Source organism: Eschrichtius robustus, chromosome 19 (genome assembly GCF_028021215.1).
Source record: "Eschrichtius robustus isolate mEscRob2 chromosome 19, mEscRob2.pri, whole genome shotgun sequence".
Classification (NCBI taxonomy): domain Eukaryota; kingdom Metazoa; phylum Chordata; class Mammalia; order Artiodactyla; family Eschrichtiidae; genus Eschrichtius; species Eschrichtius robustus.
In genome coordinates this window covers 58,428,821-58,439,429 of record NC_090842.1, presented here as the reverse complement: position 1 = coordinate 58,439,429, position 10,609 = coordinate 58,428,821, and the positions used below count along the sequence as shown (strand labels likewise).

General features: G+C 61.9%; 1 protein-coding gene across 1 annotated transcript; it reads right to left on the bottom strand.

The window, feature by feature from the left end:
* Window positions 1–273: 273 nt before the first annotated feature.
* ERFL (ETS repressor factor like) lies at window positions 274–5,155 on the bottom strand. Its single transcript, XM_068527535.1, has 5 exons — window positions 5,089–5,155; window positions 1,977–2,211; window positions 1,372–1,567; window positions 1,147–1,264; window positions 274–722 (listed from the first exon to the last, which is right to left on the bottom strand). Exons 1-5 carry the CDS (start codon window positions 5,153–5,155, stop codon window positions 274–276), a joined length of 1,065 nt encoding a protein of 354 aa, XP_068383636.1.
* Window positions 5,156–10,609: the final 5,454 nt, after the last annotated feature.

Below are 10,609 nucleotides of genomic sequence, written 5' to 3'. Positions count from 1 at the left end.
TGGGAGTGGGCCAGGCGGGGACCCCCTCAAACTGGAGCCTGGGGAGGAGGCTGGAGGCCATCGTGTCCCCTCCCCTCTCTGGAGGGGGAGGTGAGACCCCCAGTCTGGGGCTGGGGAAGAAGACTGGGGCAGCCGTGAGCCTGGGCCTGGGAGGGGCCGAAGGCTGGTCCCCGGCCTCAGGCAGGACATCGAGAGCAGACCAGACAACGGAAGAGGCTGTGCGAGTGGCCACCCTGGTCCCCGCCCTGGCAGAATCCATCACCCCGCACCGGCTCAGCTGCCGACCCCCCCTTTGCCCGCCTTGGCCTTGGGGGGCACGGGGAGGCCCTCGTCGCCCTCGCTGTCAGAGCTGCAGCCGCTGACGTCGGTAATCTCCAGCTCCGAGTCGCTGTCTTCCTTCCCCCCCAGCGCGGCCTCTGGGCCCCCAGCCCTCGGCAGTGCCAGGCGAGGGGCTGCTGCCAGGCCCGAGGGGCGCTCGGGGCCCAGGCCCTCCGCGGTGGCAGCCAGCAGGGGCGCAGCAGTGGGGCTTCCCCCTGCCCCTGCTGAGGGCAGGTGGCCCAGGGAACTGGCCAGAGGGTTGGGGTAGAAGTGGGGGGGGTAGAGAGGCGGGGGCAGCTTGGGGAAGGGGCCGGTGAGGTACGGGCTAAAGTTCCAGGGGTGCTCTGGGAAGGCGCGGCCGAAGGGACCCAGCAGGCCGGGGGGCTTGGAATAGCCAGTGGCACCTGGTGGGTGGGGGAACGGGGGTGGCGTTCAGGCTGGGCCATTCTGCCCCACTATCAGGGCTGGCTGCCGGGGCCTTAGTAAAGGGTGCCACCTCCCTGCCGTATTCCACCCGAGTCTCCCACTGTCCTCGCACGTGGGATCTCCCCACCCTCACGTGGCTTCCCCCCATCTCTACTTCCCCACCTGTCTCCCATTCATTTAGCGCCCCCAGAAAACCCTTCTCTCGGCCTGTCCCCCTCTCCAGCTTCCCTCCTCCCTGCCTCACCTCGCATCCTCCGACTTTTAAACACACGCACGCGCACGCACACCTACACACACACACACACACACCCTCGCCCGGAGCCTCCTTCCTGCATCCTGTCTCCTCCCCCATCTTTGCCCTCACACAGCCCTCCCCGGCACGCCTGGACCCCAGGCCCTTACCAGAGCCCAGCAACGGGAAAGGGCTGTCCAGACGCAGTTTGTCTGTCTCGGGGGTGAACAGGGGCGCCCGGGCCCCCGGCTCTCCCAGGCGTGGGGCAGAGAACAGGGTCTGCAGGGTCTGGAGAGGGAGGGGAGGGAGTGGGTGCCACTCAGACTGGTTGCCCCCTCCCCAGGGGGTTCATGGCACTAAGCACCTCACTCTGGGATCCCAGGATCCTGACTCACCTCGGGGGTGAGGGGAGGAGCATCTGGCCCAGGGGCTCCCCCGAAGGGACCAGGGGTCAGCAAGAGTGGAGCGCCCGTGGTGGCCGCTGCCACGTCCAACAGTGGGTAATTGACAAGCACGACTTTGCTGAAGTTGAACTTGTAGGTGAACCTCTTCCCTTTGGTCTTGTGGAGAATGCGCTTGTTGTAGTAGTAGCTGTGGACGGAAGGAGGATGCTGATGCTGGGGGCGGGACCCGGGGAGGTGAAGGCAGAGCCCCTAACACGTGCTCTGTGCCCGGCGCAGAGCACAACGACTTGGGGAAACTGAGGCTCGCAGAAATCCTTTGGCCAAGGTCACAGGGCAAGGAAGGGGTGAGGCAGGGGCTGGGATCCTGGCCTGTGTGGCTCCAAAGCCCAGGGCTCCGGTCCTTCCTTCGTGCCTTCCTTTCACGCACAAGTAGGTACTTACAGTAGCTACACGTGCAGAGCCCTGTGTGCTGGGATCCGACAGGATTCTGCCCCAGGAAGTTGAGGGAAAGCCCCCAGGGGGCAGGGGCCCAGAGGGACAGTGAGGGGAGAGGGGCGAGGTGGGAGTGGGAGTCCCGGCCCCCAGCCCCTCCTCACCGCAGGGCCCGGCTCAGCTTGTCATAATTCATGTGGGGCTTGCACTTTCGGATGCCCCAGAGCCGAGCCACCTCATCGGGGTCCTTGATGACGAATTCCCCGTAGTCCCCCTGCCAGGCGATGACACCCTGGTACTCCTCCTTCTGCAGCAGCTCCAGGATAAAGTGCCACAGCTGGATCTGCCTCGAGCCGGGGGACGACTCCGGCTTGTAGGCCCAATCCGGGAAGGCAAACCCTGGGGACAGGAGGCAGGGGTGCGGCCCCGGGTCAGGGTGCCAAGTCCGGGGCTCTGGGTCCTCCTTGGATTCAGGAGCCAGGAGGCATCCAGCCCTCCCCTGACTCCCGGTCTCTGATGAGCAGCCACCCAGCCTCAGGCATGTTTAGGGACCCGATTCCCGCTCTTCACGCCCCAATTGGTGTCTAGTCCCCAAACTGTCCAAATAGAGGGAGAGAACTCGTCCAGGGACACTGGGTTGGCAGTTCCAGCCTGATCCCCTACCTTTGCACAACTTGGGCAGAGGGTGGGAGGGAGGGACCAGTTTCCTGCATTCTTGACTGTAGGGATGAACTGGGAGGGGCTTGCAGGGAAGGGCACGCCCTCCACAGCATTCTCCCCGAAGCCCCCCAGGCTGGCCCTGCCCCCGGAGGGCTCTGGTCTGAGAGACCCTGATTCCTGCTGTCCCCCCTCCCTGTCTCCTGTCCATCTCTCCCTGAACTTCCCTCCCCCCACCGCCCCAGCTGACCTCACCCTGGCACGTCCAGGCTGGGCCTGTGTACATGTGTGTCTCTGCACCTGTCCATGAATTTATACCTTTCACGTCCCTGTGTCCCCTCCCTGCATCCATGCTACATTGGTCTGAGAGCAGTGAGTGTCTGCAGATGCCCACAGCACACAGCCTATCTCACAGACGTCCACTCACCCTCGAGGGACCCCCAGCTGTACCACGGGACACAGATGCACCAGAGTGCCACACTCCTGCTGGGACATGACACACCACACACCATGTGCCGCCAAGGCGGACACTCCGGATACGGAGCATTGCACACCCATCCCAGCACACGCAACAGCACGTCTCGGGCCCCTCAGCACTGGGATCCACTAACAGCACGACTGTGATGAGAGACACGCAGGACCCCAAAGGGCCAAATGAAACACTGTGGTGGAGACAGTGAGTGCAGCATCAAGACGCATGTGTCAACCTGACAGGCACACCCTGGGTGACACCATGACAGTAGAACAGCCTCCCAACCCCCAGCCCCACAGGCACCCAAGTCTTAACACCCACAGCTCAGCGCTGTGTGTCTCACGCTCAGGTGGGCGTCCTGCACCCCATGTCCAGACACCCAGATGCTAGGTGGAGACAGGAGGGGCTTGCCCACCCCTAAATCTCACCTCCCATCCACAAGGCCTCAGGCCCTGCGTCCTGCTTCTCCTATGCCATATCCTCTGTCCCCTTCCCCCTCCTCAGAGACCCCAGAACCAGGCATGAAAACAGGAGGCAGAATTAGCCTATAAGAAGCTGAGAACCGTGCAAGAAAGGGAAGGAGGTTGGTGAGGGAGGGCACTCTGAGCTGGCAGACCATTTGTATCCACTTGCTGTGTGGCCCTGGGCAGTTCCTTGCCCTCTCTGGCTTATTAGAATTTCAGGGATGGGAGGCAAGGAGGAGCAGGGTTGCATCAAGGCTGCCTGGTATCTAAAAATGGGAAATACGGCCTCCCTGCCTGAGGCTGGAGAAGGCCAGGCAGTTTCCTCCCTGAAGGGAGGATTTTTCTCTCAACTCCATCCGGGGTCTTTCTCACCTAAGAAGACAGGGCTCAATCAACACGCGACCTCTGGCCCATTCCACACCCAGAACACGTCCCGGGGGGAAGCGGCTGTGTCACAGACACACCCACACGACCCCAAAGATGACAACGCACAACTGGCCACACACATGTAGACACACAGCGCAGCCCGGAAACGCCACCTGTCCATCGCGCGTCCTCAGATGTGCTGTACATGCTGACACGCACACACAACCGAGAGGGAGGACCCGCAACCTCGGCACACAGACACATACACGTCAAGACACACACACGTCAAGACACGCAGCCCCCGATATCCAGCTACACTCAGGGACACACAGGTGCAAGAACCACCTCCACACACCCCAAACACAGACACAGCCCCCGGCACAGAGGCCTGGGGAGCACCCACCCCCGCAGCCCGAAACGCACCAAGCTCAGCCGTCCATTCGGTTCGGAATGCCACACACCGCGAAAGGAGCAGCCAGAGGCTCTTCAGCCACCGAGGCAGGGACACACGTGGCGGCGAGCTGGCAGACACCCCCAACCCTGAAATGCAGCCACTCAAAGTCCCAAAGACACACAACACGCCCAGCCCAGAGACACTCGGGTAGCCTCGGACGTACACAGACAAGCAGGCACACCAGCTCAACAAAGAGGCGAACGCACACTTTTCCAGTGTGACCCCTTCTTCCGGAAACCCTGAAGGGTGACACAGAGACACACTCCAAGATCCCAAATAACCAGGCACCAAGTCTCGTCTCTTCCCCTCTCTCTCTCTCTCTCTCTCTCTCTCATTGTGGGGCGCGCCCACATCCCCGCTCTGGTCATCCACTTCCAAGCAAGCCGTCCTCTTTCCCAGGCTCCGGCTGGTTTGGCCACGTCTCCAAGTCCCCCGGCCTGGGTCATCCAGTCTGTCCACTTGCCCACCAGCGCCTAGCCTAGTGCCCCCTCTCGCCCCCGTCCCTGCCCCATCAGTGCCCGTCTCTCTCCAGTCTCCCTGCTTCTTTGACCGCAGGTCCTGGGTGGGAGCAGACTGCAGCCAGCCGAGACCCCAGGTCCTCAGGCCCCAGGTTCCTTGTCCCTCTCCAACCTCCACACCTCACCTGCCCTCCAAAAGACGCTCGCGTCCCAGCAGGCATGTGGCAGGGACATCTAGCTGTGAAGTTTTTAGCCAAGTTTTTCATGAAGGGGTTGGATTCAGGCGACTCTGACTAAGACCCGGGGAGGTGGAAGGAAGACAGTGAGAGGTGCAGAAAGGCGGGGCCGGCTTGCTGGGAAGGCCCGAGGGCTAGGGAAGGGGTGGGGGAGGTCCAGGCCAGTTACCAGGGGTCCAGAGAGCCGGCAGGGCAGGCGGGGCGAAGAGAAGGTCGGAGACGCAGCTGCAGTCCATGGTGGAGCTGGCCCTGCAGAGAGACCAGACACACAGACGCATGAGGACGGGATGGAGCAGGCGGGAGAGACAGACACTGCCCCTCCACCCAGGTCCCAGCCAGCCTGGTGCCCGCTGCCCTCACCCCCTACATCCCGCCCCGCCTGCCTGCCTCCTCCAGCGGGCACCCCTCTGCCTGCTGGTCCCCCGGGTTCCCGGTCCCTCTCCCGGCCCTGTGCCCTGTCCTTCCCTCCCAGCCGGTCCTCCCAACCAGTCCTCCCGGCAGCCTCCCCTTCCTCTGCGCCCCATCACTAAGCAGGGGCTCCCAGCCTCCCTCCTCGCTCCTCACCACTCACTCACTCACTCACTCACACTCGCTGGCTCTCGCCGCCCGCCCGCCCCGCACCGTCTCTGCCGCGGTCTCTCCATCCCTCGCCTCTCGCCTGACCTCTCAGGGTCCGTCTCTGCGTCTCTGGGTCTCCCTCTGTCTCTCCCTGTGGCTGCCCCAAGTCTATCCCACTGCCAACCTCCTCGCCCCACCCCGACCCTCCCGGCTGACCCTCCGGCTGCCTTATCCACTCCCACGCTGCCCGGAGCTCTCATCTGTCGGCCCAGAGCCGGCCAGCACCAGCGGCTGTCCCGAAGACAGGCTCGGAGGGGCAGGCCCAGCCCCTTCCCGCCCTGCCCTCTGCCACACCCACCCCGCAGAGCGGGGCCCCCAGCGCCCGCATAAGTGCTCCCGCAGATGCCCCTCCTTAAACCTGCAGCTCCCCTCAGACCCCGACCACTTGGGCCTGCTTCCCCGGCAGGCAGCCCCCCTCAGGCACCCCTTCCCCTTAGACCTGCCTCCCCCCTCAGACACCCCTTCCCCTTAGACCTGCCTCCCCACCCAGACACCCCTTCCCCTTAGACCTGCCTCCCCCTCAGACACCCTTTCCCCTTAGACCTGCCTCCCCCCCAGACACTCCTTCCCTCTTAGACCTGCCTCACCCCCCAGACACCCCTTCCCCTTAGACCTGCCTACCCCCCCAGACACCCCTTCCCCTTAGACCTTCCTCCCCCCCAGACACCCCTTCCCCTTAGACCTGCCTCCCCCCCAGACACCCCTTCCCCTTAGACCTGCCTCCCCCCTCAGATACCTCTTCCCCTTAGACCTGCCTCCCCCCTCAGATACTGCTTCCCCCTTAGATCTGCCTCCCCCTCCAGACAGCCCCCCTCAGACACCCCTTGGATCTGGCTCCCCCCCACCGCAACAGGTCCCGCCTTTCAGATCCCCACTCCCTCGGACACCCCTCTCCTCAGGTACCTAATTCTCCTGAGATACCCCATCCCCTGCCCATCCCTGTCTCTCAGACCCTTTCCCCTTTCTGTCAGCCCACTGCCTCAGATACCCCACCACCCAGACCCCACCCTCGGTCACCCACACCCTCAGACATCTGCTCCTGTCAGAGGCCCATCCCAGACACCCCAACCCCCAGGTCCTTCTGCCTCTCACCACTCCACCCCGCCAGACCCCACCTCTCAGAGGGCACGCTTTCCTCAGCCTCCCTCCTTTAGACACAAGCCCCTCAGATACCCACCCACCCCTCCCCGTCACACACTCTTAAACACACCATCCCTCTCCCACGCCCGGCTGCTCAGAAGATCCCACATACCTCAGAAACCCACACACACTGTTCCCCCCTAAACCTCACCGGACCCCTTGGCCACCAGAGGAGACTTGTCAGCCCACTTGCCCTCAGACTTGTCCAGTCTCCCACGGCCGCCCTCACCCCAGCCCCGTGTCTACTGAGGCTTCTCCCCCTCGCTCCCTCCAGCACTCAGACCCCTCCCGGGGGCAGCCCCTCCCCCCTCTGCTCCCACACCCCCATCTCACCCCAGCTCCCCAACTTTCTCTGTTTATCTCCCTCCCTGTCTCTCTCTCCCTCTTTGTCTCTCTTTTCCCTTCTCTGTCTCCTCCCACTATCTCTTTTCCATTTTTCTGTCTCTCTCCTCCCTCTTTCCTTGTCTCCCCTCAACCTGGGGTGTCTCTCCCCATCTTTCCCCACTCAGCTCTCTCCCCCTGTCTGTCTCTCTCTGTCTCTCTCCCTCCATCATTCAGTCTTTTCCTACTTCTCTGTCTTCCACGTCTGCTCCCCCATCTCTTTCCAGGTCTGTCCCTCCCTGTCCCCCATCCCTTCTCTTGTCTCTTTCCCCGCCCCCCCCATCTCCCCAGGTCCTGCATCTCTCGCTCCATCTGTCTCTTTTCCTCCCTTCTCTCCCCTCTCTAACTCTCTCCGTCTCTCTGCCCCCACCTCTCTCCCCATCTCCCTCTATCCCCCAACTCCCCGCACCTCGCCCTGTCCACCTCTCTCCCACCTCCCTAGCTCTCCCTGCCTCTCCGGGCCCCCCTCCCTCCTGCCTCCGCACCCCCCCCCGCCCCCACCCCCTATTGGCCCCTCTCATTTCCGTGTTGGTTTTGATTTCTCTTCCCGACGCTTTCAACTCCCCGCCGCCTCCTCCGGACACGTTATAACGAGGAGCCGTGGGATCGGCGCTCCGGGCCCTGCTCCCACGCTCCCCCTTCGTCTCTCTCTCGCTCGTATCTCTGCCATCTCGAGGTCTCTGCCTGCCTCTTCTCCCGTCTCTGTCCCCCGCCCGTGTCCTGTCAGGCCCACGGGGACTGGCCCCCACCCCCTCTGGTTCTGTCCCCTTCCCTGCATGTCTGCCCTGATTGTCCGGGGTGCAGCACCGCATCTCTGGGTCCCCATGTCTCTCCGTCCCTGGGTCCTCACATCTCTGCATCTCCACACCACCCTGTTTTTATGTCTCTGGGTCTCCACATCTCTCCTCCCAACATCCCTGTCTCCATGTCTCTCTGTCTCTGTCTCCCCATCTCCGCATCTCTGTTTCTGTCCCAGCAACCGTCTCTTGGGGCCCCTTTGATCTCGCCCTGCCCCTGGCGCCCCCCTGGCCCCATTGATCGCAGATCGACCGATGGGGGGAGCAGGGCCTGCAGGGCCGGGGCTGTGGCCCTGGCAGGGGCCTGGCAGGATGGCCGGACAGACAGACAGACACACAGCCCCAGTGGCTGCAGAGGGGGAGCTGCCACAACCCCGCCCCTCCCAGCCAGCCCGCGTGGGCGGATGGGGACTCCGGGCAAGCTTTAATTTTTAATTTTATTTTGCTTCCTCCATACCCCCCGCCCCCCACCTCCACCGCCCGCAGCCATGGCACCGAATATGTGTGTGTGCGCGTGTGCGTGTGCGCGCAGCAGTGTGGAGAGGGGCTGGGCGGGCGAGAGCTGCCTTCCTCCTCTCCCTGCCAAGCAGCTACACAGACCCACACGCCAACCCAGGCACATGCACCACACTGCCACAGCTCAACAAAGTGACACACACCACACTGGCACACACAACACACAGCACGAAGATGTGTGATGCACACGTCCACAAACTCATACACATCAAGACTGTCACAACTGACGCACATCACATAGACCCATACAGCAACCCAGGCACACATACCACCGTGTTACACACAACAGACAGACATGCGTGTCAAAATAGTCACACACACATCATCATGGTCATAGACATCAACCCAGAGACAGACACACAATTATACACAGATATGCACAAGACACACAGCAATTCAGTCCCATACAGAAACAAAGACATACAATCATAAATCATAGACAGACACACACTAACATAGACACACTATCATACACCAAGGCTCACAATCAAATACAGACACAGAGACCTACAATCACACACTGACACAGTGCCACACAGAAACAGAGACACACCCAGGCACACACGGCAGCACAGCCAAGCCAGTCACACACAAGTGACACGAGAGCACACAGAGTCGCACAGACAAGCACCCTGCGTGCACCCATGCTCCATCATGCAAGGAGACAGAGGTGCACACACCACACCAACACAGCCAGCCACCGCAAGGCCACAAACACACGCGGCCTCACACACACACACACACACACACAGACCCACAGCCCAACTGGGTGGGGTGGGCACTCAGAGATAACCCCACCCTGGGGTCCCGCTGCTCCTGCCATCATCTGTCCAGCTGTCTGTCCATCCACCCATCTGTGGATGTCCCAAGCCAGCCCCTGCCCCTGCGTGTGCACATGTGTGAGGCGTGCACTGGCCCAGGCCTGCCTCTGCTGCTGTCTCACTAGAGACAGATCCCAGCCTCTCTCAGGCCTGCTGGGTGTCAGTGTCTATGTCTGTCTCTCTCTCTCTCAGGGTCTTTGTGGCCCCATCTCTCTGTCTGCCTCTATCTCCAAATATCTCCATCTCTGAGTGTCTCTGTTTCTTGACTCTGTCTCTGGGTGTCTCTGTCTCTCCCTGTCTCTGTCCCTCTCTGTCTCTCCCCATCTCTCTTTGCCTCTGTCTCCTCACCCCCCCATCACCCCGGCCCCCTGGGCTGGGGTTTAACCAGTTGTTTTGATTTCTCTAAGCTGCTCTGGCTGCCTCGGGAGCCGCCTCGGGCCTCACACCCTCACCCCAGCCCCTTCATCCCTCACCCAGCACCCCCCCCCGCCTCCCCTTAACACAATCTGCACAAGTGGAATGAAAATTGATTTTTTTTTTAAATTTCATATCTTCTCTGGGGCTCTGTCTAAAGAGGAGAGAGACGCGGCCCAAGACCCTTCTCCCTCAGCCCCCTGCATGCACACGCGCACACACCCCGACAGGCACACACATCACACCCAGACACACACACACACACACACACCAACACTCCATCTGTACCCACCCTGGGGACACACACCTCCCTACACCACACACCCGTGTAGGACACACCTGTGCGCACAGTAGAGACACACAGCAGACCCCGGTGCATGCACCCACTCTCTCTGGACACACACCACACACACCGTGTCCCACCTGGGTGCACACAGCCGGATGCCTGCCGTCACACACTATATTAGCACGTGCTCACCGCACACCTGTCCGTACAGATTATGCCACGTCCATGCGTACACAAACCTAGGCTCAAGGACCTCCCATCGCTGGCACCAATGAGACCCCCGTGGCTGTCCTGGGGAGGACGGGGTCAGGAGGGTGACAGGGGCTCTCCTGCCCGGACTTGCCCCACACTCCCCAGGTCACCCGCTCCTACCCCGGCCCACACCCACCAAATGCTCCGGCCTGACCCTGGGCAGGGGTGTCTCTGTGCGTACACACACACATTCACACACACACACACACACCTCTCACTACTTCTCTCAAGGCCACACAGTGTCATCCCCACAACAGGCTGGCTCATCCCCACACAAAACACAGGCAGGGAAACACACAGGCACGCGTGACACACACACAGTGGTACCACACACAGGCCGATGTTCACACGACACCAGGGGCTCAGCCCCACGCAGCGCCGGGCATCGGTTCACACAGTAGTACACACATATACCATCCAACAGTCACACGTGACTACACAACCACACACACACAGCCTTCAACA

What these genes read in the sequence shown, in the direction of transcription:
- ERFL (XM_068527535.1), bottom strand. Translation starts at nt 5,155, where the DNA reads ATGGACTGCAGCTGCGTCTCCGACCTTCTCTTCGCCCCGCCTGCCCTG. An exon ending in GCCGGCTCTCTGGACCCCTG is followed by an intron (nt 2,212 to 5,088) that starts GTAACTGGCCTG and finishes TCCTGTCCCCAG; the next exon opens with GGTTTGCCTTCCCGGATTGG. An exon ending in TTTCCCGTTGCTGGGCTCTG is followed by an intron (nt 723 to 1,146) that starts GTAAGGGCCTGG and finishes CCCACCCACCAG; the next exon opens with GTGCCACTGGCTATTCCAAG.